The sequence below is a fragment of the Delphinus delphis genome, chromosome 13 (genome assembly GCF_949987515.2).
Source record: "Delphinus delphis chromosome 13, mDelDel1.2, whole genome shotgun sequence".
NCBI classification, from domain to species: Eukaryota; Metazoa; Chordata; class Mammalia; order Artiodactyla; family Delphinidae; genus Delphinus; species Delphinus delphis.
Window position 1 is genome coordinate 6,674,887 of NC_082695.1, and position 26,619 is coordinate 6,701,505.

Here is a 26,619-nt window from a genome sequence, read left to right on the forward strand (position 1 = left end):
TGTTCTCAACACAGTAGCCAATGTGATCCTTTTTAAAGACAGGTCAGATCTTGTGACTCCTCTGCTCAAGCCCTGCGGTGGTTCCACTTCCCTCAGAATAACAGTCGGGAGGGAGTCTGTCCTTACAGAGGCCTGCAGGCCCGGAGACATCTAGCTCTGCTCTTTGACCTCACTGTCTGGGGCTCTCTCCCTTTCTCTGCTTCAGTAGAGAGGCTGTTTGCTCAAATATGCCAGATAAGTTCTCATTTTAGGGCTTTTGCTTTGGCTGCTTCCTGTATGTGGAATGTTCTCCCCCGCCCCTTACAGGGGAGCTCCCTCATATATGGCTAACACGGCCAACCCTGACCACCCTATTCAGAAAGAGCGCCTGGCCCCCTTCCACACGCACTGCATATCCCCTTACACTGATTTGTAACTTTTACTAGAGTGCTCACCACCTTCTGACATACTGTGTGTACTGTATGATTGACTTACGGCTCACAGCTCACTCTTCACGCCTCCTCCTCCCCAGCTGGTACAGTAAACGCTCAATAAGGATTTGACTTATTGAATTCTTTAGATTGCTTCTGTGTATGTCTGTACTGTGCGTAAAGGAATTGTCTTTAAAAAAATATTTTAAATTGCACGTGTTTATCTTGACTTTTAATAATATGATAGTTCAGTTTAAAATATTTGGATCATTAAGTTAGGACTCTTACATGGCAAGGCATTTATGTGAATTTTTTCCCTTCCAAATTCAATTTCCTGTATCCAGATAGCCAAAAACTTCCCGTATTTAATTTTCTTTAGGTAAAAATAAGTTATTCTAGAACACATACTTCCCATGTTTAATTTTCTTTAGGTAGAAATAAGTTACTCTAAAAGCATTTTTGTTCTTTTTCCTCACCCTTATCTATTCTGTGTATTTGTTCACATTAGGACTGACTTACTGGAAACTGGAGGAGAAGGACACGTATCACTCTCTGCCTGAGACTCCAGCCTCCTCCACGGATATATCACCAAGCCAGGTAATTTAATAACCCACGATGCACGTGTGTATTTGTTGTACAATTGTATATACTGGTTCATTTACAAAGTTTGTATTTTTCAATTGCTGATATACAGAAGAAAGCGTGGGCTTTAAATCATATCTGCCTGCTTTCAGGTTTGGTCTCTGTCGTTCACTGCCTGTGTGATCTTAGGAACGTTACTTAAAAATGGAATTAAAAATGCCTGGTTAGTGTGTTATGAAATTAAATGACATGGTTTTGTGCCCACTATTTTAAATATAGTAGGTACACAAATAAACTTCTTCCCCCGTTCCCAGGCGTGGTTTTGATTTTCTGTTCTGTTACACCCTCACGCTGATCCGTTTGTATCATAATTATGAGCAATTTAATTTGCTGTTTTGATTTTCTTTGAGCAAGAAATGTAAATATTTTGTTGACTTCAGAGCAAAGAAATAAAAATATCCAGTATGTGTACATCGATGTATATATCTCACTTCTGTGTTTAGATCAGGAGATGAGAGAACAGGTTGGAGGAAAGGAGAGATACAATTAAAGTAACCAGGAGAGCTGTAAACACGAGTGACAGGCATAGATGGACAGGACAACATGGGACCAGTGTATTTTTGGACATCGGAGTCCCAGAGAGGGTGGGAACCAGCATTCTGTCCTTCAGGAAAGGAGGAAAAAAGAGACAGATAAACACTAAGAAGGAAGGGGGGGAAGTGAGATTGAGGGGTCTGGGAGACTCAGTGGGCTTTGCAACTACAGGGCTCACTGCGTGTGTTTCTTGGTCTTCAACATCAGTAAATTAACACTATATTTTGTTGACTCAAAATACAAAGTTGCCATCAATTTTAAGACTTCCTGTTTCATATTCTAGCAAGAAAAAAAATTCATCAATCCGACGGATACAAAGCTTATCCCTTAGAATTTATATTTTGTAGACTTAAACATGTATTTTTATCCTATAATTCTCGTACACACTTATGGATAATATAAGTGAAGTAAATTAGTTGAAACTTCTTTACCTACAGGAGCTTACACTCCACACTCCTCTCTTTTTAAGTCAGTGTTGGTTTCTGTGTTTTCCACGTGCCATTTCGCTTGGGCCACCAAGAGCATTGGTGACTTGGCATTTCTTTAAAAAAGGATGAAAGGCCTTGGTGCTGAGTTTTTACCTGGCTTAGTAGTTATGTAGGACTGGCCTGCTTTTGACTCTCAGATGGGGAATGTTGCTAAACATGTCTGATTCACTGTCCCTTAAATATTGCTTCTCAGGGGTTCCAGCGTAGCCTCTAGGATTTTCTTCCAAGCTGCTGACAACTATTTGGCCAATTTTGAAAGCTTTTCTATTTGCTTATGAGCAGGCAGTGACAATTATGTCACAGCTGCTTCTTGACCAAAGGCATTTGTAAGATGCTGTTAATTACAAGAGACATCCTCACTTCAGAGATGTTAAAATATGACAAGAAGAGAAATCATAAAAGCGGTGAAAAGGAAACTCCCTAGCAGTCCAGTGGTTGGGACTCTGAGCTCTCACTACCGAGGGCCTGGGTTCAGTCCCTGGTCGGGGAACTAACATCCCACAGGTCACCCGGCACACCAAAAAAAAAAGGTGGTGAAAAATATTACCTCGTATTACAGTGAGCTGTAAATAGCATAGTTGCAACTGTTCACCCAGGGCAGGATTCCTCAGGCTGTAGCCATAGTCCAAGAGCTGCTGCTTGGCATAGATTTCAGTGACTGAAAAGGCTTCCAGGTTGTTGGTGTATAAAAAGTAAAAATTCAAAGCAGGATTATAGAAATTGTGGTAAATTTTAAGGGTTTACATTTAACAAATTAATGCCTTTAATGCACACACAAAAAGTATAATTAATTGTCTTTTTCACAAGCTAGTTATAGAGTTTATTAAAAAAACATTAGTTCATGGTGCTCTGCAGTCTGTCTATGTAGGGTCTGGAAATGGGACAGTTTAAAAGTTTAAAGCTATAGGACGAATGTGTTCTTTCAGTGCTTTCAAAGTATCTCTCACTCAGTCTGTAATCTCATTTGAGAGAATGTCCACGTTAGTTTAAATTTGAGGCCCAGGGTTAAATGGTACCCCTGTCACGCCCTGCAATAAGTCCCACATTGAAATAATTTAAGCCCAGTGTTTTAATATTTGGAGTTTAGGTTTGTAACACTCCCAGTGTAGCAAAGCCCTGATTTCAGCTGTAGAAGTTAGGATTGTATCTTCCTTTTTTTAAAAAAAAATATTTATTTATTTATTTGGTTGTGTGGGGTCTTAGTTACGGCATGTGGGCTCCTTAGTTGTGGTATGCAAACTCTTAGTTGCGGCATGCATGTGGGATCTAGTTCCTCGACCAGGGATCAAACCTGGGCCCCTTGCATTGGGAGTGAGGAGTCCTATCCACTGTGCCACCAGGGAAGTCCCCATATCTTCTTATTTTACTAATTAAAAAAGGGTCTTATTTTGATTGGGTAACTTCTTTCTTAACACTTCTTGTTGTCTGCCAACTCTTAAACACGAATATAACTACAGAGCTGAGGAACTCCTCCTTTTGACACCTGTCCCTTTGAGTCACAGGAAATTAATCTGGCCAGAAGTTTTCTTGCCCTGCTTCCTTCATTCATTATGAAGTCTTTTCTTACCTCGAAACTTTGTTCTTATTTTGAGTAAGGAGATTACCAAGGATTTTATTCTTTGGAAGTGTTCTTAGGCTGCTAAATATCTTAGGTTTAAATTATTCCCTTAATATTTATTGTTAGAGGTATGAAAATTTTTTCATTCTGAGGGAGCCTCATAATAGGTAATGACTTCCAAACTCTTATTACAAATCTAGCAGTCTGGCATCTAAGTTTATTTTAAATTTTTCAAAAATCTTTTTATGGTGCTGATCTTGATATCAGGAAAGTAAACTTTTTTCATCATTGATTCGTTGATAATGTTTAAATAATTTTGTTTCATATCTTTAAGTCTAATACTAGTAATGAGATGAAGCTACCATCACTGAAGGATATTTATTATAAAAAACAGAGGGAAAACAAGCAGTTACCTGAGAGGAATCTCCCTTCTGCTTCCAACCCAAATCATCCACCGGAGGTAAAGTTGACAGCACTCTGCTGAGTGACAATGAAAGATGACTCATGACTCTTAACTCTCATCTTGAGCTTCCTTTTCCCTAGGAGATCTAAAGCCTACTCACTTGAAAACGAAAACTGAGTACAGAGGGCGAGAGCTTACTGTTGCCTGTCTTATTTCTAGGTACTGACTCTAGACCCAACGTTACACCTGAAGCCAAGTCAGCAGATTTCAGGGATTCAGCCACATGGCTTTTTGAATGCCCTTGATGACAGAATATCCTTCTCACCGGACTCCGTTCTAGAACCTAGTATGGCTAGTCACTCTGACATAGACTCGTTTTCACAAGCAAGTCATGTTACTTCTCAGTTATCTGGATTCCCAAGATATCCTTCAAGTACAAAAGTGTCTCCAGTGGACTCTTGGAAAAATCATGCATTCCAAAATGAAAGTAGGACCAGTTCCACGTTTCCTGCAGTATATACTATTGGTAGTAATGACATCTCAGTCAACAGTGTAGATGAAGAAAACACTGGCCTGGTACCTTTTGCCTCAGTCAGTCAGTCCCAGCTTCCAGGTACAGCCAGTGGTGTCCCAGAATGCATTTCACTGACTTCCCTGGAAGATCCTGTGATATTGTCTAAGTATGTATTTCAGTGAATGGCTTGTAATGTCAATAGGTTTTTTATGATGTCTGCTTGAATGATGAAAATTGTTTTTATTGAACTTCAGTAATGTATAAAAAATTAAAAAGATAATATAATGTTTATAAGGTAGACCATCTAAAAACAAATATCTTTTTATTTTTTGCTTTATTAGTTGTCATCTTGTGTATTAATCTATTATATTTTCTGTGGGTGTATAAAGGAAAAAGGTTGTATTTTTATGTATGAGAATCATTATGTTCTTGGTTTTTCTTATTGAGATGGTGAGGAGATGCTTTCTAAATGATGTTTTTTCCTCTCACCAATAGGGTTAGGCAGAACCTGAAGGAAAAGCATGCTCGACACATCGCAGATCTTCGAGCTTATTATGAGTCAGAAATAAATAGTTTGAAACAGAAACTGGAGGCAAAAGAAATTCCTGCAGTTGAAGATTGGAAGAAAACCAATCAAATTCTTGTAGACAGGTAAGACTTATAATTTAACTGTAAAGTTAGTGTTTCTCCAACTTGGATATATTATTTTCCCCAAAGTATAACATATTATGGTGTTAAAACACTTTGAAAACGTGTGCTTTAGATTTGAAAATTTTCACACAGAAACATGTTTGCCTAAGTAATTATTTTTAAAGATTTGAGGGAATTCCCTGGCAGTCCAGTGGTTAGGACTCCTTGCTCTCCCTGCCTAGGACCTGGGTTCAATCCCTGGTTGGGGAACTAAAATCCCGCAAGCTGAGGGTGCAGCCAAAAAATAAAGATTTGAGCCATCGTCTCACAAAACACTGATAATTGATGGGGACATTTGTTTTGTGTGGGCGAAATACTGAGATAGTTGAGCAGATTTTGTATATGTAAAGGAATGTCATTTATGGGAGAATTAATGCTCTATGGATTCCCTAATAAGTCTATGATTGATGTCCTGGGCAGTTCTCAACCTTTCTTCATACCCAGAAATGCATAACTTTAACCCAGACACTCATGAACCTGTGGAAACAGTTATCTCATTCAAAAAAACCATAGACACACAGGGGAGAACGGTCTTATACTAGAGATAGCTTTCCACTTATTTTAGAGAGAGAGAATCATTTACAAAATTTGATGTTTTTACTAGTATTAATAACAGCGTACTTGAGGGACTTCCCTGGCTGTCCAGTGGTTAATTTAAGACTCCACGCTTCCACTGCAGGTGTCTTGGGTTCGATCCTTGGTCGGGGAACTAAGATCCCACATGCCATGCGGCACGGCCAAAAAAATAAAAAAATAACAGCATACTTGCAACATACTTTACAAATGGTATTAAACAGATTGAAAACTGATGGAGTCTAGGTGACAGCAAAGTCTTCTCTAGGGCAAAAAAGACAAAAGCCCTGGAGAAAAGATTAGGAGGGAACTGAAATCTGATCCAGTTAACAGTTTAATTTGGAGAATTCTAGGAAAACTTGCGTTTATTTATTTATCTATTTATCTCTTTGGCTGTGTTGGGTCTTTGTTGCGGTGCGCAGCCTTCTCATTGCAGTGGCTTTTCTTGTTGTGGAGCAAGGGCTCCAGGCACGTGGGCTCCGTAGTTGTGGCACACGGGCTCAGTAGTTGTGGCTCATGGGCTCTAAAGCACAGGCTCAGTAGTTGTGGCGCACGGGCTCAGTTGCTGCGCGGCATGTGGGATTTGCCTGGACCAGGACTCGAACCCATGTCCCCTGCATTGGCAGTTGGATTCTTAACCACTGCGCCACCAGGGAAATCCGGAAAACTAGCTTTTATACTAGTGTGTGGTTGCTGTGGTAGTCAACATGCTGTCTTAATCCTGATCGTTTCTATAGCTTCCATTTTGCTGTTGGTGGTGGCGATGGGGGTACAATGGCAGAGAAGTAGTTTGAAAAGAGCCAGGAAAAAAGGCCAGTTTTAGGTTTTCTAGGACAAAAAGAAAAGAGTAGATACTAGGCTGGGGGAAGTTTGCTCTTATTTTTGTTCTGTTTTGTTTTTTTAAGAAGGCACAGATGACCACAGGTACTTCCTGTTGGAAAACAGAAGTCTGAAAGAAGCTGACCAGCAGACCTTGTTAGGTCAAAGACGGGGTGCCAACGAAGGGGAGCTAATTAAAACATCTTTATGTCTAGAAGCTGCTAGAGCACGTGGAGCAGTGAGAGAATGTAGGAGGAGCAAATTGGAAGTCAGGGTTTTAAATAAGTGGTCGTGTTATAACAGTAACAACAGCAATCTAGGTAGTGGAGTAAATGTACTGATAGCGTGCAAATGAAGAGCAACGCGTTATTTTCTCCTACCAGTACCCCTAAAGGGCTTGATTTGGCCTACCATATAAAACTGTGTTACAGAGGACAGTAGAAACAAAATGAGAAGTTGCAGTTATTTAGAACTGGAAAAACGATTTACCCAAGACAAAAACCAATATTATGTTGTCAGTGTACACAGCAATTTTTTTCAAATTTCAGAATTGCAAATTGGGGAATCCCACTGCTATTGCAGATGGGACCATTAACACTTATATTGTCACACAATTGCAACTTGGGGGATGAGATCTCTGGCATACCGGAATCAGTGAGGTAATTACAAGAGAAAAATAACAACACAGCAACACTTGACTATTTAGTGATCTTTGTTTCAAGAACAGTTTCATCAGTGTTTCGTTTCTGCAAGGCATTAATGCATAGTGGGTAGGAGCATGACTCTGGAGCCAGACTGCCTGGCTTAGAATCCCAGTGTGACTCTGGAGGAGCTTAACTTCTCTGTCTCTGTATTCTCATCTGTAAAATGGGAATGATGACAATCCTAACACACAGGATTGTGAGGATGAATGCAAAGTGCTTAACAAAGACTGAGTGTGTAGTCAGTGCCGAATAAATATTAGCTTTTATTCACAACATATCATTGAACACTGATTCAAAATGGTGGCCAAATTCTTCCATGTATTTTCTTATTTTGAGGTTCTATGGTAATTAACTTTACAAAGAAAGTCTTTAAAAGAATAACAAGTCTTATAAAGAATAACATTCATGCTGATTTGAAATAGTACAGAAGGATTTATATGGAGTCTTTCTACCCCATCTTTTGTTTTCACATCCTAGACTTAATTTTTTGCATCCCTCCAGAAATTATAATGCATATACAGATATATTTTCTTCATAGATCAAGTTATTTTATGCAGTTTTCTATATCTTGCATATTTAATTTTTATTTTTTAATGTGATAAAATAACAAAATCTACCATTTTAACTATTTTGAAGTTTACAGTTCACTGGCATTGTCCATTCACATTGCTGTGCTACTGTCACCAGTATCCATTTCTGGAACTTTTTTTCTCTCGCAAAACTGTTGTTCTATACCCATTAAACGATAACTCCCCATTACCCCCTCCCTCCAGCCCCTGGCAACCATCGTTCTACTTTGTCGCTATTAATTCGATGCTTCTGGGTACCTTGTATAAATGGAATCACAGTGTTTGTCCTTTTGTGTCTGGTTTATTTCACTCAGCATAATGTCCTTGAGGTTCTTCCATGTTGTAGCATGTGTCAGAATTTCTTTCCTTTTTAACATTGACTAGTACTTCATTGCACACACCACACCACACCACACACACACACACACACACACACACACACACTGCATTTTGTTTATATCCATTCATCCTTGGTGGACACTTAGGTTGCTTCCATCTTTTGGCTATTGTGAATTTATGCTGCTATGAACGTGAATGTACAAATACTTCTTAGGGATCTTTTCATATCATTTTTAATTTTTTCCGGATACTATAATATCAGGTTCAATGGATATATTTTACTAAAATGGCATCCTTAGTCTTGGCTAACATTGGAGAATTTGTTTTACCTAATATATTGGAGAATCAGTTAGATTTTTATAATACTTCTAAGAGAAAGGATCTTGTCTTTGATTGTTTTGTTTCAATATATGGTTTTTAGATGTGGCCAGTTAGATAGTGCTCTGAATGAAGCTACTAGTCGTGTGAGAACACTTGAAAACAAGAATAACTTGCTGGAAAGAGAAGTGGTAAGTAAGTACTCTATTTTTTGTTGTTCTAGTGGCTTAATGTTAAAAATTTAAGCTTTTTTATTAATTGAACTTTAGAGACAAATGAATAGTTTTATAAAAACATTGGTTGTATGTTGCTTGTCTTCTCCTTTAGGATGTCTTATTGTTACATTTATATTTTGAATGCTGCTGGCTTCATATGATACTATAAACTTTTACCCTCTAAAATTTTTATTTTTTATTTGGGATATAATTTGCATATCATAAAACTCATCCTTCTAGAGTGTATAATTCAGTGGTCTTTAGTATATTCACAAATTTGTGCGACTACCACCACAATTAATTTTAGAACTTCTTTCTCACTCAGAAAGAAACCCCAAACCTCTTAGCCATCTCCCCCATTACATGCTCTTCTCGGCCATGAGCAACCACTACTCTGCTTTCTGTTTCTCTGGGTTTACCTATTCTGGGTATTTGATGTCAACGGAATCAAACCGTATGTGACCTCGTGTGTCTGGCTGCTTTCACTGAGCATTAGGTTTTCAAGGTTCATCCATAGTGTAGCATGGACCAGGACTTCACTCTTCTTTATGGCCAAATAATATTCCGTAGTGTGGATGCACCACATTTTGTTTATCCATCCATCAGGTGATGGATGTTTGGGTTATTTTCACTTTTTGGCTATTATGAATGATAGTGCTACGAACATTTATATTTTCAAGATTTTATGTGGATGCATTTTCAGTTTTCTTGGGTGTATAACTAGGAATGCTTAACCTTTCCTCTTAAATAACTTTTCTTTCCCATGCATTACCAAGTTTTATTCTTCTGTGCATAATTTTACAAACAGTGTTTTGCTGCAAAATGCCAGTTATATTCTAAACATTGTTTGTTTGTCTTTGATGGGTTTTTTGTTTGTTTGTTGTTTTTTGATGCTGAAACCGGGATGGTTTTGATGTTTTTTTAAGTTATCTTTGTCTCCTCCTAAACTATAAACTTCATGAAGTCAGGGACCTTTCTTGTTGATCTTTTTTTTTTTTAATTTAATTAATTAATTTATCTATTTCTGGCTGTGCTGGGTCTTTCGCTGCCCACGGGCTTTCTCTAGTTGCGGCGAGCAGGGGCTACTCTTCATTGTGGTGTGTGGGCTTCTCATTGAGGTGGAGCACGGGTTCTAGGCTCATGGGCTTCAGTAGTTGTGGCACACGGGGTCAGTAGTTGTGGCTCTAGAGCGCAGGCTCAGTAGTTGTGGTGCACAGGCTTAGTTGCTCCACGGCATGTGGGATCTTCCCGGACCAGGGCTCGAACCTGTGTCCCCTACAGTGGCAGGTGATTCTTAACCACTGCTCCACCAGGGAAGTCCTCTTGTTAATCTTATATTTCTAGCACCCTAGTGCCTGCCATCTAGTGGATTTGCAATTAATGATTGTTGAATGAATATTAACATTTCAGATGTTTTGAATTTTCTCTTTTATTTTCATTGTAAGTGAGAGAATAGGGTAAGAAATGCTTTTTTTCCCTCTAAATATTAATGTGGGGCAACAAATTCCAGCTATGCTTTTGGAATCATTTCTCTGATAGCCATGGTTATTTTTTCCTCATTAAAGTCATCTACAGGTGAATCCTGGAATCAGAATGCCTCAGACAGTGGTTTTCTGTGTATTATTCTATAGGGTAATCCTTTCTAGTCTCCATCCCAGGATGTAACAGAATATCAAATTTGTTCATTTCCATTTATGTGTTTTGTTTTATTACTTTTCTTTTATATTTAATGTCCACAGATTATTAGCTGCTATTGAGACATCTATTTTTTTTATTATTATTAAAAACAGTGTATTATCCTTGTCTTTGTTTTGTAGAGTGATCTTAGAGAACGCTTCAGTGCAGCCAGCAGTGCCTCCAAAATTTTGCAGGAACGAATTGAGGAAATGAGAACAAGTAATAAAGAAAAGGACAATACCATCCTTCGACTGAAATCTAGACTTCAGGATTTAGAAGAGGCATTTGAGAATGCTTACAAACTCTCAGATGACAAAGAAGCAAGACTAAAACAAGAAAATAAAATGTTTCAAGATGTAAGTGACAAGTAACTCAGTGACGTGGTTGGCTAAAAGTCATTTCAGATATTGTAGTCTTACAAGCTATTATGATTTTTTCCACATTTATTTTCATTTTACATAACTTTGCTGTAGCTGCAAATATACGTAGACTTTTCTGATTGAGTTAGTTGGGTCTTATCTTAAAGCAGGAAGTCAGGGCTTTCAGAGCTATGGTGTCACTCCCACGCCCTTCTGTCTCTGGCAGGGCAGCCTTTGAGCTATCTTAAATCAACATCTGTGTGTCTGGCAGGTACAACGGACCAGATTTACAACAGGCTTGATAAAATTTTTCACTTTGATTTAATTTCACTTAAAAGTTAGATCTGTATAACATTGAAACTGGATTAGGTTTTAGGTTTTGTTTTTTTTTTAAAGTAAAATCTGAAAGTATTTCGGCTGTTGATATTTTCTTCCTGATAGCTGTAGATTTGATTCTTGCTGCTTTGTTTTTTAAAATTTATTTTCCTGAAGGTAATACATGTCAATGGTTTAAATGGTCAAATATCAAATGAGAAACAGCAATCTTCTTCACCTCTCCCTATCTTGGAGTCCTCTACCCTAGAAGCCGTTATTTTCAGCTCTTTTAGCCATTCCTTCTAAAGTTTTGCTCCATGTTTCTAAGTAACAAACTTACATTGCTCTTTTTTTTTTCCCCATCAGTTTCAGACATTATATATTGACAACCCTCTGTGCAAGGTCACAGTGTAGCTTTCTTATACCATTTGCTCCCCAAACAAACACTCCCCCCCTCTTTCCAATGTGATCGATGTATTAAATTGATTCTGAGAAGCTTATTCTTTTTTTTTTTTGCGGTATGCGGGCCTCTCACTGCTGTGGCCTCTCCCGTTGTGGAGCACAGGCTCCGGATGCGCAGGCTCAGCGGCCATGGCTCACGGGCCCAGCTGCTCCACAGCATGTGGGATCTTCCCGGACCAAGGCACGAACCCGTGTCCCCTGCATCGGCAGGCGGACTCTCAACCACTGCGCCACCAGGGAAGCCCGAAGCTTATTCTTTTATATTTGAATAACTCAGAAATTGGAATGCATCTTTATAGTGTCATATTTAATTGGCAGCACTTTTTCCTCTTAGTATTTTAGTAAATAATATTAAATAGCATTTCTAGTTAGTGGTGTCTTAGACTTTAAATATGATATACTATCATTTTTAAATGAATCAGAATTCAGTGTTTCTTATGTCTATGCAAATATTTTTCAAAGCTAAGCTGCAGTGTTCAGTGACTGCATTTCCTTTCTCTTACAACTTTTATTTTTCCTAGACTTACTAATTGGCTTGTCTCTTCATCTGCTTGCTTAGTTTTTAAACATGCATAGCACTTCCTTTCCTCCCGCCTCCCCAGTATCCTTGCTTCAGTCTGAACTGATTGCCCTCGAGGTCTGATACACAGATTTCTAGGACTTGCCTTTGTCATCATCCTGGGAATTGTCTTCGCTTCTTTCCCATATTGAATCTGTCCTTTTGTGTGGATTCTGTATCTTCCTTCTTGGTTTAACTCTGTTTTGCTAGAGTACATCTCCTGAGAAAAAGAAGGCATAAGAGACAAATTTTGAGGCCTTCCATATCTGAAAACTTTTATAGTTGCAGTCCACTTTACGTTTTAAGAACTACTTTATGTTTTAGAACAGTTAGAATTACAGAAAAATTGAGGAGATAGTGGAGTGTTCCCATATGCCCCCCACCATTTCCCCTGTTATTAGCATCTTGCATTAGTACCATACCTTGGCCACAATTAATGAGCCAATTTTTTTTTTTTCATGTTTGTTTATTTTGGCTGCTCCGGGTCTTAGTTGCCACATGCAGACTTCTAAGTTGAGGCGTGCGGACTCTTAGCTGCGGCAGCATGTGGGATCTAGTTCCCCGACCAGGGATCTAACCCAGGCCCCCTGCATTGGGATCGGGGAGTCTTACCCACTGGACCACCAGGGAAGTCCCAATGAGCCAATATTGATACATTATTATTAAGTAAACACCACAGTTTATTCAGATTTCCTTGCTTTTTTCCTAATGTTCTTTTTCTGCTCCAGGACTCCCTCTAGGAGACCAGATTACATGTAGTCTTCATGTCTTCCTAGGCTCCTCTTGGCTGTGACAGTTTCTCAGACTCTTCCTGTTTTTCATGATCTTGACAGTTTTGAGGAGAACTGGGCAGGTATTTTGCAGTATGTCCCTTGGGATTTGTCTAATATTTTTCTCATGATTAGACTAGGGTTATTAGGAGGAAAATCACAGAGGTAAAGTACCATTTTGGGCATATCATACATACCAGCAAGCCCTATGTTTTTTATTCCTTTATAGTCATTTTAGTAAAGTTTCAGGACGGAGTACATATGAACACTCCATTCCGTGTGCCATATTTGATTAGAACTTTACATGGTTCAGTTATTACTGTTCTCATTCATACACATTAATAGTATAATTTTAGTGTGTGTGAGTACATGAGCTCCTGGTTTTTAAAACTTGTACTTCTTAACATCAGACCTACAGAAAGTTGCAAAAGTTGTGTGAATAATTTTCATATACCCTTCACCTAGATTCTGAAAGTTAGCATTTTATAATATGTGCTTTATCATTCGGTCCACGTATAGTTTAAAGATTTTTCACACAAAAAAAATAATTTTTTTTCCAAACTTTTTTAGAGTAAGTTAGAGATATAATGCATCTTTATCTCTAAATACTTCAAGGTCTATTTCTTAAAAACAAGGGCAGTCTTTTATATAACCATAGCAAAATTAGGAAATTAACATTAATATAGTAATTTATACATGCCATTCAATTTTTTGCAAATTATACCACAAGTATTCCTTATAACAAAAGAAACTTTTTTTCCCTTGTTCGAGATCCGATCCAGGACTACATGTTGCATTGAGTTGTCACATCTCTTTTATCTCCTTTAACCTAGAGCAGATCCTCAGTTTTTCTGTCTTTTATAACCTTAAAACTCTTTGAAGATCATAGACTATTTTATAGAACTACTCCTTCTAACATGGTAGCCTCTAGCCACATGTGACTATTTAACTTTACACTGATTACAATTAAGTAAAATAAACAGTTCAGTTCCCCAGTTGCACTGGCCACATTTCAAGTGCTCAGCGGTCACACGTAGGTAGTGGCTGCGGTGTTGGGCAGCGCGGGGGGACTGCATCCGTCATCGCAGAGAGTCCGCTGGCCAGCACATTGTGGAATGGCCCTTAGTTTGGGTGTGTGTTTCTTCACAGTTAGATTGGGTTATCGTGATGCACAGGAGCCCCTCTTAGCACTTCCTGTTAGGAGGCACGTGTGAACTATGTGGGTGTCAACTCCAGCCACTTGGTGAAGGTGGGGTTTGCCAGGGGTCTCCACTGTAAAGTTATATCCTGCCCCTCCCCCACTGCAGTTAACATGTAACTTATGAGAGGGTAATTTAAGGCTCTGCAAATCACCTTTTTCTCATCAAACTTGTTACCCACTAGCTGTAGCATGTCCTGATGTGTCTTGCCTGAAACCACTAATTACTGTGGCGGCTGCCAAATGGTGTTTTTTCTATTTCTATGATTCCCTCTCCATTTTACTGCAGGGAGTAGTCCTCCTTTCTTCTTTATTTCTGCTTATCAGCGTGGACTCATGGATTCTGATTTTATTCCTGAGGTAGTCTTTTTTACTCTGTTTATTATTTTGATGCTTTGTCTTAGCTTTGGCCTGAGGGGTACGTGTGAAGCTGGCTTCTGTGACCTTTTGACAGTTTCCCGTCATTCTAGACTTCCTGCCACAGCCAGATGTTCCAGGCCCATCTTGTACTTTTCTAGCCCCGGCCCTAAGTCAGTCATTTTTCCCCGGAGCCCTGGTTCCTTTAAGTGGAAGATGGTATTTAGAAACTTAAGATCTAGGTATGTTCATTGCTTCTGGGATGTCATTGTTTTTAATTAAAAACCCATCATTGTTTGAGTAGCAGTGAAGCACAAAGGGTAGGTAGAATGTTGTTTTCAGCTGAAATTGCATGAATATTTCCAGGGATAACACTGACTTTTTCCACGTTTATCATGTCACATATTTTAAGCACACAGAAAGGTATAGAGTAATGCATTAAATCCCCATATACTGGCCATCCGTAGATACTGTTGAAAGACACTCTTCTATTCCTCTCTCTCCCACCCTAGAGGTGCCTGCTATGCTAAATGTGCTCTTGGTTATCCCCACTCTGTTCTTTTTACTTCTACTATAAATGCACGTTGTTTTAAATAATATATAGTAATGTTTCGTATGTTCGTAAACCATATATGAATTGTATTGCACTGTATCCTTCTACCACCTGTTTTTCTTTCAACATTGTTTCTAAGATTTGCCGTGTTGATACATGTAGTTTTTATTCTTTTTTATTTAAACATTTGTATGTGAAATATTTCTGGTATATACAAAGGTATAAAGAATAATATAACAAATACATGTAGACCGACCCGCCACCCACCTTAAGAATTAAAATACTGTAGATGCCGTGGAGGCCCTCCACGTACCTTTTCTGATCACCTCTGCCTTCTTAGAAGTAATTGGTCTGAATGGTGTGAATGTCATTCCCATGTCTGTCTTTGTATCATCATGTTTGTATGTTTGCTTAGTCAGTGTTGTTTGTTTGCCATATCTTAAAACCATAAACGCTATCATACTGTATTTACTGTTCTGAAACTTTTTTTCCTTTGTAAGACTTATCCAAGCTGATACATACAGCACTAATTCACTTGTTTTCATCCCTGTGTCATATTCCATTGTGTGAATATTCCACAATTTATTTATCCATTTTCCTGCTTCCAGTTTCTTTTTGTTGCTGTTATGAGCAGCACTGCCATGACCATTCTATATACACATCCTGTGCCAACGTGTGCAAGTACCTCTAGGGTATTGTTGCAGTTACCAGAGCTGCAAAACAAATGACCCCCAAACTGGACATACTCTGCTCATGGGCTCGGTGGTCTAGGAACTTGGACTGGGCTTAACAGGGACAGCTTATCTTGGCCCAGCATTATCGGGGCCTTAGCTGGAAACTCAGAAGCTGGGGCCTTTGATGATGGCTGTCAACTAAGCCTGCAGTTCTTTCCATGTTTCCTTCCATGTGGCCTCATTTGGGCTTCTTTGCAGCATAATGGCTGAGTACTAAGGACAGGCGTCCTGAAAGAGCTTCCTGACAGCCACAGTGCCTTTCATGACTAGCCTTCTGCAAGCTTTCTAGCATCTTCTTTTTATCCCTGGTATTCTGATAGTCCATAACAGTGTTTGGAGCATAGGTTCTTCCAATCTGGAAATTAATGTCTTTTAGTTCTACAAATGCTGATGTTATTTCTCTATTGATTTCCTGCCTCTCTCTCTTCTCTTTCTCTGGAACTTTTATGAGTAGATGTTGTATTGCATGGCTTGATTCTCTAAGACTTATTTATGTTTTGGTGTTCATCATGGCCTCTTTGTCCTTTATCTTCCAGTCTTAGTATTAATTATGTCTTTTCTCATTGTTACTTTCTAAGAGCTCTTTATTCTCTGATTGCTAGTTTTTCAAAACTTTCTGTTCTTGTTTTGTGACTATAACATTGTTATTTCTCTGAGGATATTAATAATAGCTTTCTTTTTTTTTTAAAGATTTATTTATTATTTATTTTTGGCTGCGTTGGGTCTTAGTTGCGGCACACAGGATCTCCGTTGAAGCATGTGGGATCATTTGTTGTGGTGCGTGGGCTTCTCTCTAGTTGTGGTGTGTGGGTTTTCTCTTCTCTAGTTGTGGCGCGTTGGGTTCCAGAGCACGTGGGCTCTGTAGTTTGAGGCATGTGGGCTCTAGTTGAGGCACATGAGCTCAGTAGTTGTGGCACGTGGGCTTAGTTGCCCCGTGGCATGTGGGACCTTAGTTCCCTGACCAGGGATCGAACCCACATCCCCTGCATTGTAAGGCGGATTCTTTACCACTGGACCACCAAGGAGGTCCCAATAATAGCTTTCTTTTGATACTTTCCTTTAGTTTTGGTTCATTATTTCTTCTAAGTTAACCTTTCATTTTGATTTGAAGTCTGTTTCATATAGAATTTTTTTGTTCAAATGTTGGTTCTTTGGTAGGTTCACAGTTAAGAGGGAGGCAGTAAAAAGCTATTTGGAGACTCTGTGTGCACAGATGGGACTTACTTCCTGGTACCTTCACTTACAAGCAGTTGTAAGTGATGCACCAGGCGTTTGGTTAGGGAACCTCCAGGTGTAAATGTGTCTTTTTTTCTGGGGTTGTTCAGTTTTCCCAAAGAAAAGTCTTCTGGTTTCTTGTCTGGAACCTATCAGCCAGGCTCTGGTGGCAGTGAGGGAGGAGAGAGTCAAGTGGGTTTTTTTTCTTTTGAAGACTTTTCCTTAGTCATTCTCTCTTTATCTCTTTGCCTCCCCCTCACACCCTGCTATCATACTTGTGTTTCCAAAGTTGCATTTTTCTCTCACAGTCATGTCTTCTATGCCCTATTGCCTGGCTGAACAGTCCACTGCTGTATGGGTTGAGAAAAGGCCCTGGGCTCTAACCCAGGACTTTGAACCAGTTTCCTGTGGTCAGCCCTGTGCTTCAACCCTGCCCCCCACTGAACCTGGGATTCAAGTTGTGAGCCTCTCAGGGTTATGAAGAGATCAACCTACTTGCCATTAGCATCCTTTATTCAGACTCTGGAAGTTGTAGCCTTGTTGCATCTTCATTGAAATCTCTCGCTCGTTGCTGTTACCTCCTTTGTTTTCTCTTTAATTGCTTCATTGTTAATTTAGTGGGATCTCTGGATAAAAAGAAAATCCTGTGATGAATCTCTCTTCTTTCACCAGAAGTCTCACTTATGTATTTTTAAATAAATTACCTAATTATATTAGACTTTGGGGATTGTACCTTTACTCTGTGGAACTAACTTAACAAAAGGTAGTGTGCAACAGTTCCAAAGAGAACAATGCAAATACATTTTAATCTTTTCAAATACTGCTTACTTAAAGGGCATTGACTGAAATAAATGGTTTTACTTTCTATTTTGAAATAAATTCAAATTTACAGAGAACTTGCAAGAACTGTCATACTCCTATATCCTAGGATCACCAGTTAACATTTTGCCATATTTGCTTTATCATATCACATATATATATATTTTTTCACACACATACACATATATATATATATATATATATATATTTTTTTTTTTTTTTTTCTTGAACCATTTGAGAGTAAGTTGTAGATGTTGAGCCCCTGTACTTATATACTTCTGGTATGTGTTTCCTAAGAAATACATCCATAGTCACAGAAAAATTATCCAAATAAATCTAATACTGATGCAGTCCATATCCAGATTGTTCCTTTATGTCACCTTTTTCCCCAGTCCAGGATCTATTCACTTATCTCTTTAGTTGCCTTTAATCTGAAACAATGTGTTAACCTTTTTCTTTCATGACACTGGCAGCTTTGAAGAGTAAGGGCAGTTATTTTACAGACTGTCCCTCTGTTGATATTATAATATTTAATTTTGTGGTGCAATTCTTTGTTTTTCCTTGTAGCTTTTAGGAGAGTATGAGTCCCTTGGAAAAGAACACGAAAGAGTAAAGGTAACAGTTGATCATTCATGTTCTGAACTTCCTGTCGGGGCAAAAGCATTAGTTTGGAAGTCGAGAGATCTGACCCTTTCTCCCTTTCTCTTCCCCTCCTCTGTCCCCATCTGGCTATTTGAACTAGACCGCTCACTTATCCTCTCGTGTCAGTTTCCTTATTTTCAAGTATCTGCCCATTTAACTCACAAATTTGTTAATTTAACAAATATTTATTGAATGGCTATTGCATTTGAGATGAGATGAAATTTTTAGAAGAGGATAAAATACCATACAAATGCAAATAATTATTTAATACTATTTAAATATAAGGTTTTGTTTTTCAAAACATTAGCTTTTTGTGGGGTTGAGTTAATGATGTTTAAATTCTTAATTAAAACTTTGTTTGGGATCTACGTATTTGAATTCATTGAAACCCCACAATAAGTAAGTGGGGTCCAAGTAGTTCTGTTGCATAAAATGCAGGATTGTGATTATTCAAGGTTAGTGAAAAGGCCTGCATAGCTAGGTAGCCAAGATGTCTGGGGTTTCAGGGGCCAATTGTTATATCTGAAATCTCATCATTGCAGGTATTCGCTTTGCCATTTACTGAGGTTTTAGTCAAGTTTGTGTTTAAAATATGTCCATTTTAACACTGTTTCTAATCAAGCAAAGCATAATAGGCTTTGCTTATTAAACAGGGGGCTGACACACAGCTATTTGTATAAACCAGTATTTTGCTCTTCATTTTTTCCCTTGAATCATGTATATTGGCTCTGTGGCTGATGCCATACTTGCTGAGTATCTGCATAATTTTCTTTGTAGCTCTCTGGTGTAGTCTTAGATTAGTTTTATATTATGCATTTTAAAATAAAAGGAATACATCTGAATATCTATCTTCAGTTATCTGAATTTTTCCTTTATTTTCATAGGATACATTAAATAAAACTGAGAACAAATTGCTTGATGCACACACTCAGATTTCTGATTTGAAAAGGTAAAACATATTGTCTTACTAATAAGCAAATACCGCTAACTGTTCTTTCAGGCCTTAAATATGTGTCTATATTAAAAGTGATGAAAAAAGCTTTTCTTGGGGATTTTTAAGCACTTTGAGATTAGATTTTAATCCTCATCTTCCCTTCACTTGGAAATACATTTGATTTTAGCCAAAGAGTTTTAAATGATTAGAATATATTGGTGGCTGTGCCTGAAAGGTGTGCAGGTCCCCAAACATTATGTATTTACTTAGCATAGGTAAAACCTAAGTGATATTAAATCGTTGAAAAGAATTTTAAGAAGTAGTCTAATTCACTGAATTATCTTTGTGCTCCAAAAAGAAAATAGCATTCACACCAATTTTGTGGTTATCTACTTTCTTAAAGACCTGGTTTGAGGACTGTATTCATGATCTGATTTGCTTACTTAGGGAAGGAACAGTCATTAAGTTGTCCCTATGGCAAATGATTAGATATTTCTAATTGGCTTTAGTGTATATTTTTGTAGTTTTATTTGGAGAAAAGTGTTGTCCCTGACTTAGAGATTTTATTGCACTCTTAAGGACTTCTCATAGGGAAGAACAGGAACAGTCTAGCTTTCTTGTCTGCTCAAGTCTTTTCTGTGAAGCATTCAATTCTAGGGATCGTTTGTTATCCGTTTGGTATAAGCATTAGCTCTGTTAGAGCTTTCTCCCTCAAACCTTCCTTGCGACAGAGTAGGTAAGAATTTAAGTTTAAAAGATGAGATGGAGACGTATTCAAAGTTTTAAAAGACAGAAAGAATGCCAAGATATCCACAAAACAATTAACTGGTCACAGTGCTTATTTTCTCTTGGTAAGCTTGAAGATAAGCTTTTATTCTGAACACAGCACAAATCAGATGAGCTGCCTATAGGTTGAGAGTTGTTCAGAACAGGAAGTTCTTTTTAATAGCTCTGCTTCGGATGGTAAGCCTGCTTCCTCTTTTGTGAGAGCCTTACCCGTGTATATGTCATATGAATACATACCTATTAGAATTAAGCATGTTAGAATTGCAATTTATTTGATTGCTGAATTTATTTTATTTTTATTTAATTTATACTGTGTTTTTATCTGTAGTAAAATTTCTAAATTTTTTTTTTTACTTTCTGTATTAAGTGTATGTGTTGTTCCCTTTTCCTTCAGTTGTAGCGTATGAAATGCTCCTTTGTAGAGTTTCTTCTATTTGCCTTCCTATTTATTCTCCCTGATTTTTTTCAGCTTTTTAAAGTGTAATGTGGCTTTTTACTATGAAGAAGGTTTATGCATGTGCAGCTCTTTTGTCACCCCTTTCCTAGAAGTATCTGTTAAATAAGTAATTTGTAGTTGAGCTGTATTTTAAGTTTGTTGAAATGTACTTAATTTATCTTATTGCTTTTGAATTAGAACAATTTCAAAACTTGAAGCTCAGGTCAAGCAAGTAGAGCATGAAAATATGTTAAGTCTTCGTCATAATTCTAAAACTCCTATGAGACCCTCACGTGCCAAGTAAGTTACTTCGTTTAATCTCTCTGTAAAGCTAGTAATAGGCGTACCCTGTAATTGAATTGAGACACTCATCTGTCTAAATCGTGAGGAAGACACAGTTAAATGTCATCACAGAACCTGATGCGTGAAAACATCTAACTGTTAGATATTGAGAAAGCTCATATGCAGAGGCATTTGCCGAAAGGTAATGTAGGGTCAGATTGGGAGTGACGAGAACTGGGATGCTTTATTTGTTTTTGACTCTGCCCAGCCGTGTGACCTTAGGCAGATCACTTCATTTTTTGGAGCTCAGTTTTATCATCTGTAAAAACAAGGACATTGGGTTAGAACATCTCAAAAGGTCTTTTAGCCCTAAACTTCCAGAAATTTTATTCCCGTGTTAATGGAAAGAATTATGAAGGTGGATCTGCATTAGGTTGTGTGGATTTTTCTTTCTAGTTTTTCCAAATTAGCTTTGTTATAATCTAAGAGCATTATCTTGATGATTCATTTACACAGTAAGTTTTTTTCATATTAGAATTGTTTTTATTGTGATTTTGATGTAAATAAAGAGTATTAAATGAGTAGGTCATAACTTCCTAATATTGATGTTTTATCAGAAAAAGATTAACTTGCAAATGTCAACTTAAGTTGTAATTGTCAAATGAGAAACATTTCTAGATCTTTACTAATTAATATTAGTAGGACATAATGAATTATTGAAAGGTAAGATAATGTAAATAACTGAAATTGGACATTTGAGATTGAACAAAAAGGAGGGCTAAAGTTGGAGTCAGGGAGGGGCCTTTCTGTGGAGGGACGCGTTAGTGGAGAGGGAAGACATGCAGAGTCGTTCAGGTGGGAGGTGTGGAGGGAGGGGTGTTCCAGGCAGAGACAGGGCTCTTGCTGAGTCCTGAGGTAGAAAAGTGCTTAGTCTCATGTTTGAAGAACCCAGAGGAGGCTCATGTGGCCTGACTGTTCCCAGCAAGGGACAAAGGAGCCCCAGATAAAATCACAGACCCATCATACATTGCTTTCTCAGCCAGGGTCAAGGGTTTGGATTTTACTGTAAGTCCATTGGGACACCTTTGACGGGTTTTTGTTTTGTTTTGTTTTGTTTTTTTGTGGCACGCGGGCCTCTCACTGATGTGGCCTCTCCCATTGCGGAGCACAGGCTCCGGACGCGCTGGCTCAGCGGCCATGGCTCACGGGCCCAGCCGCTCCGCGGCATGTGGGATCTTCCCAGACCGGGGCACGAACCCGTGTCCCCTGCATCGGCAGGCGGACTCTCAAACACTGCGCCACCAGGGAAGCCCGGGTTTTATATAGTAAAATTGTGTCCCCTGATTTCTATTTTTTTAATGCACCTGCCACGAGGAGGGGAAAAGAGTAGAAGCAGAGAGACTAATTAGGCTATTGCAGGGCTAGGAGAGAGATGGTGCTAGCTGGGTGGTGGCCATAGAAATGGACAGACGAGAAGGATTTGAGAAGATTCTGGATGAATTGGATGGCAAGGTAAGAAAGGGAGGCGTCAGGTCAGTCCTTTGTTTCTGTCTGGAACAGCTAAAGGTGTAGCATTGAAGCAGGGAGGAGATGGGAAGAGCAGACCATGGGGTAAAGATCAGAATTTACGTCTTGAAGATCTTCGTTTGAGACTCATGTAAATTCCAAGTGGAAATCAAGCAGGTGATGATAAATTTCCGTTTGGAGTGCAGAAATAAGCCTGGAGTTATAAATATTGGAGTCGTCTTTCTAGATAGGGCTTAAAGCTATTGGATGGATGCGTCTGTTTAGTGAGAAGCAAGCCCAGGACAAAGCTCTGAAGAACCCCAGTGTTTTGGTGTTGGGTAGAGAAGGAGCTGGCAAAGGAACCTGAGAAAGACTGAAGCAGCTGTTAAGATGAGGAATGGGGGTCTGTTGGATTTGTAAGCTGGAGGTTCCTGATGACCTGGAGAGCAGTTGGCACGGAGTGACCGAAGCGGAAGGCAGTGGTGAATGTATTGAAGAGTGAACGGACACAACCTAGATGTCTAACAGCCTGAATGTCAGTATATTGTGATACATTTATGCATAATACTGCTCAACATGACAGTGCACAGACTAGATTGGTGGTTGGCAAACTACAGCTCCCCAGCCAAACCTAGCCTACTGCCTGTGTTGTTTTTTTTTTTTTTTGCTCTGGGCTGCACGGCTTGCAGGATCTTAGTTCCCTGACCAGGGGTTGAACCTGGGCCCACGGCAGTGAAATCGCGGAGTCCTAAGCACTGGACTGCCAGCGAATTCCCATACCACCTGTTTTTGTAAGGCCTGTGAGCAAAGAATGGTTTTTGTTTTTAAATGTTTGGAAAAAAAAATCAAAGAATAATATTTCATGACACCTGAAAACTATATGAAATTCAGCTTTCAGTGTCCAGAAATAAGGTTTTATTGGAACATACCTAAGCTTATTCATTTGTGTATTGTCTATAGGTGCTTTGTGCTGCAGTGACAAAGTTGAGTAGTTGTGACAGAGACTATCTGGCCCATAATACCTAAAATATTTATCGTCTGGCTCTTTACTCACAGTTGCCAACCCCATAACTAGCCTGTCAACATGGTTTAATCTTAAGAACATAATATGGAACACAACAAAAAACTAGTTGCAGAAGAAATTGGGTACTAGGTATATCGACTTTAGCAGGTACATCAGCTCTGCAGATCTTACGGGTCATACAGGTGGAGTAAAGGTGTAGAAGCGCTCACGGGGATGCTGAGCACAAATTAGCATGAACGGTTGCTTTTGGGAAGAATGAGGTTGGAAAGGTACACAGGGGACTTCAGTTGTATCTGTATTGTTCCGCTCCGTAGGATTCTAAAGGATATACGGCAGAGAATCAAGATTTTATAAAGCGGGTTGGTTGGTGCCTGAGTATCATCTGGATGTCTTCATGCTTGAACTATTTTACATTTTTAAAAAATTTTTATTTATTTATTTTTAGCTGCGTTGGGTCTTCGTTGCTGCACGCAGGCTTTCTCTAGTCGTGGCGAGCAGGGGCTACGCTTTGTTGTGGTGTGCGAGATTCTCATTGCGGGTGGCTTCTCGTTGCGGAGCATGAGCTCTAGGCGAGAGACCTCTAGAGCGCAGGCTCAGTAGTTGTGGCGCACGGGCTTAGTTGCTCTGTGGCATGTGGGATCTTCCCGGACCAGGGCTTGAACCCGTGTTCCCTGCATTGGCAGGCGGATTCTTAACCACTGCGCCACCAGGGAAGTCCTACATTTTTTAAGTGAACAGGAACCAATAAAGGATTAGTATCCAGAATATAAAGGACTTCTACAAATCAAAAAAAAAAGAGAACCTCCTCACTAAAAAAGTGATAAAAAATATGAACAAGCTGTTCACAGAAAAAGAAACCTAAATGGCTAATGAAAATGAAAAGATGCTCATTTCACTAATAATCAGAAAGTTGCAAATGAAAACAGTAATGGGATACCACTCACACCATCAGACAGGCCAGTCATTGTAAAATTGCACAAAGATATGAAGAAACAGGAACTCTCAAACTACTGGTTTGACTGAAAATTGGTACAGCGCATCTGGAGGGTGATTTGTCAGTATCCAGTAAGACTGGAGGTGAGCACACCCCAAATTCCACAGTTCTAGTTTAAGGTGTTTACCTTGGAGAAATTCTGACACATGTTCAATAGAGCATTGTTGAAAGGTGATACATTAGAAACTAAACATCCACCAACAGGAGGAAGGATAAATGACTTGTGATGCAGTCATACTGTGGATAAACTATTAAAATGGTAGAGCTGTAGATATTAACATGGGTAAGTCTCAAACATAATGTTGAGTAGAAAAAGCAGCATTAAAAGGATGCGTACATTATGCCCTTTATGTAATTTTAAAAATGCAAACAACCATATATATGCTATTTATGTCTTACAATTAAAAACACATATGGTAAAGATGTTAGCATTTATTAAAACTAAGTATGGGCAAGTGCTTGTTATAGTACTCTTTGTAATTTTCTAAGAATGTTTGAAATGATTCTTAATTTAAAAATTGAGGGGAAAAGGAGTGACTGGGAGCTGAAATGAAAATACTGATAGATAAAAGAGGCAACTCTTAAAAAGTTTGGTTGTGAAAGGAAGCAGAGAGAGGAAGACAGGAGTTCCTGTCCCGTGGTTTCTATTTTCTCTCTGGAGTGTGATGCAAGGTTATCATCTGACAGTCAAGGCTGGGGCGAGAGGTTTGAGGAGAGTGGAGAGGGTGTCAGATAGTCATATTGGGGAATCGGAGCTCCTTAATTACGGGAAGATGTGTTGGCAGCCAGCGTTGGGTGTCCACTTGAGATAGTGATGGTGATTCTGTGGTGATACCCCAGTCTACACAGCTGGGCAGCTTTTGTCCAGCAAAGCTCAACTGTAGGAGTACAGACACAGAAGAAAAGTGAGCTCATTGTAATCAGACAGGCTTAGGTTTGCTGCCAGTCAGATGCGATGGCAAGTGAGCAGGGAAGGGGGTCCAGGCGATGAGTACTGGTTACCAAGGAGCGTGGGCTGGGGTGGTGGTCGGAGTGGGGTGAAGAGGAGCCCGACAGCTAGGAGGGGCTGGTGCCCAGGGAAGGGGAGGCCCAGGGTCGTGGGCCTCGCGGTGAGAGCGCCATGGGGATGCTCGAGCATGGGAGCCAGAGCATCTTTGGAGCTGTGATTTCTGAAGGGAGCTGCCTTCTCTGGGATGATGCGTGCAGTGAGCGTCCTCTGAAGGGGCGACTGAACAAGGGAGGAGTTGGGAGCAGCTCCCGTGTGCGCATGGAGGCCGCGCCGGATGAGGGCAGGAGGCGGTGTGGAGAGGATGAGGCCTCGAGTGACCGGAGTGTATGGTGGGGTGAGCCTCAGTCGGGCCGGGCTTCACAGTCACAGGGAGGAATGTCATGGTCTAGAACTACACTGTTCAGTACAGCAGTGCTGGCCACCACAGCTGTTTAAATCTAGCTGCGTTGCAAGCATTTACGAGCTCGTGTGTATGTGGCCGGTGGCCACGGTATTGTACTGTGCCCATGGAGGGCGTTTTCTGTCTTCACAGAAAATTCTGTCGGCAATGCTGGTCTGGGAGGAACAGGCAAGGTGCTCTTGCTTCACCTCAGGGCCCTGAGCTCGACGGGGCATAAAGGGTGTGAAGTGCGGTGAGGGGCTGGGCCGGGGTGTTCGGAGCCGGGTTCACGTGACGGTACCTAAATCTTGACTGTTCTTCTGAAACCAAGAATAACAGTTGGAGCTGGAAACTGTAAAATAGAGTTCATCTAGCTAAAATAAGATTGCTTTATGCTGTTTTTAAATTCCTGTGTAAATGTGGAAATAATATTTCAGAGCAGGTTGTTTTCTGTATGTGCTCAGTCTAATCTGGAGCGCAGACCATGCAATGTCTGAGAACACTTCTCGTCCTCACAGCACGCTGGCGAGCTCCGACGTCAGCCGGCGGAAGTGGCTGATCCCGGGAGCAGAGCATTCCATCTTCACTGGGCAGCCTCTGGACACGCGGGACAGCAAGGCAGACAGCCAGCCGGAGGACACCTGCCTTGCTGGGTGAGACAGCTCCGTCGAAGATCATATTTAGAGACTGTTAGGTTTTCTTAGAGATTTCAGTTGCCTTTCAAAGTTCAGGAAGTTGTAAAGAACCATCTCCTTGTTCCTTTGACGTCTTAATTTTGAGGATCTGATTTTTACTTTATTTTGAAACGCTAGTGCTTTTCGGAAATTTTCCTT

The 26,619-nt window shown here is 39.6% G+C and overlaps 1 protein-coding gene across 9 annotated transcripts in view; it reads left to right on the forward strand.

The window, feature by feature from the left end:
- The window catches only part of MPHOSPH9 (M-phase phosphoprotein 9), a 55,458-nt gene that overhangs the window by 16,240 nt on the left and 12,599 nt on the right, over positions 1–26,619 (forward strand). For 7 of the 9 annotated variants that reach the window (XM_060027937.1, XM_060027938.1, XM_060027936.1 and 4 more), the window contains 10 exons: positions 919–1,007; positions 3,967–4,092; positions 4,255–4,715; positions 5,045–5,200; positions 8,665–8,752; positions 10,594–10,809; positions 18,362–18,409; positions 19,321–19,385; positions 20,791–20,892; positions 26,305–26,439. In XM_060027937.1, coding sequence (XP_059883920.1) covers positions 919–1,007; positions 3,967–4,092; positions 4,255–4,715; positions 5,045–5,200; positions 8,665–8,752; positions 10,594–10,809; positions 18,362–18,409; positions 19,321–19,385; positions 20,791–20,892; positions 26,305–26,439 — 1,486 coding nt within the window. The remainder of the gene's footprint in view (positions 1–918; positions 1,008–3,966; positions 4,093–4,254; positions 4,716–5,044; positions 5,201–8,664; positions 8,753–10,593; positions 10,810–18,361; positions 18,410–19,320; positions 19,386–20,790; positions 20,893–26,304; positions 26,440–26,619) is intronic. The other 2 variants (XM_060027939.1, XM_060027940.1) reach the window with 2 other exon arrangements.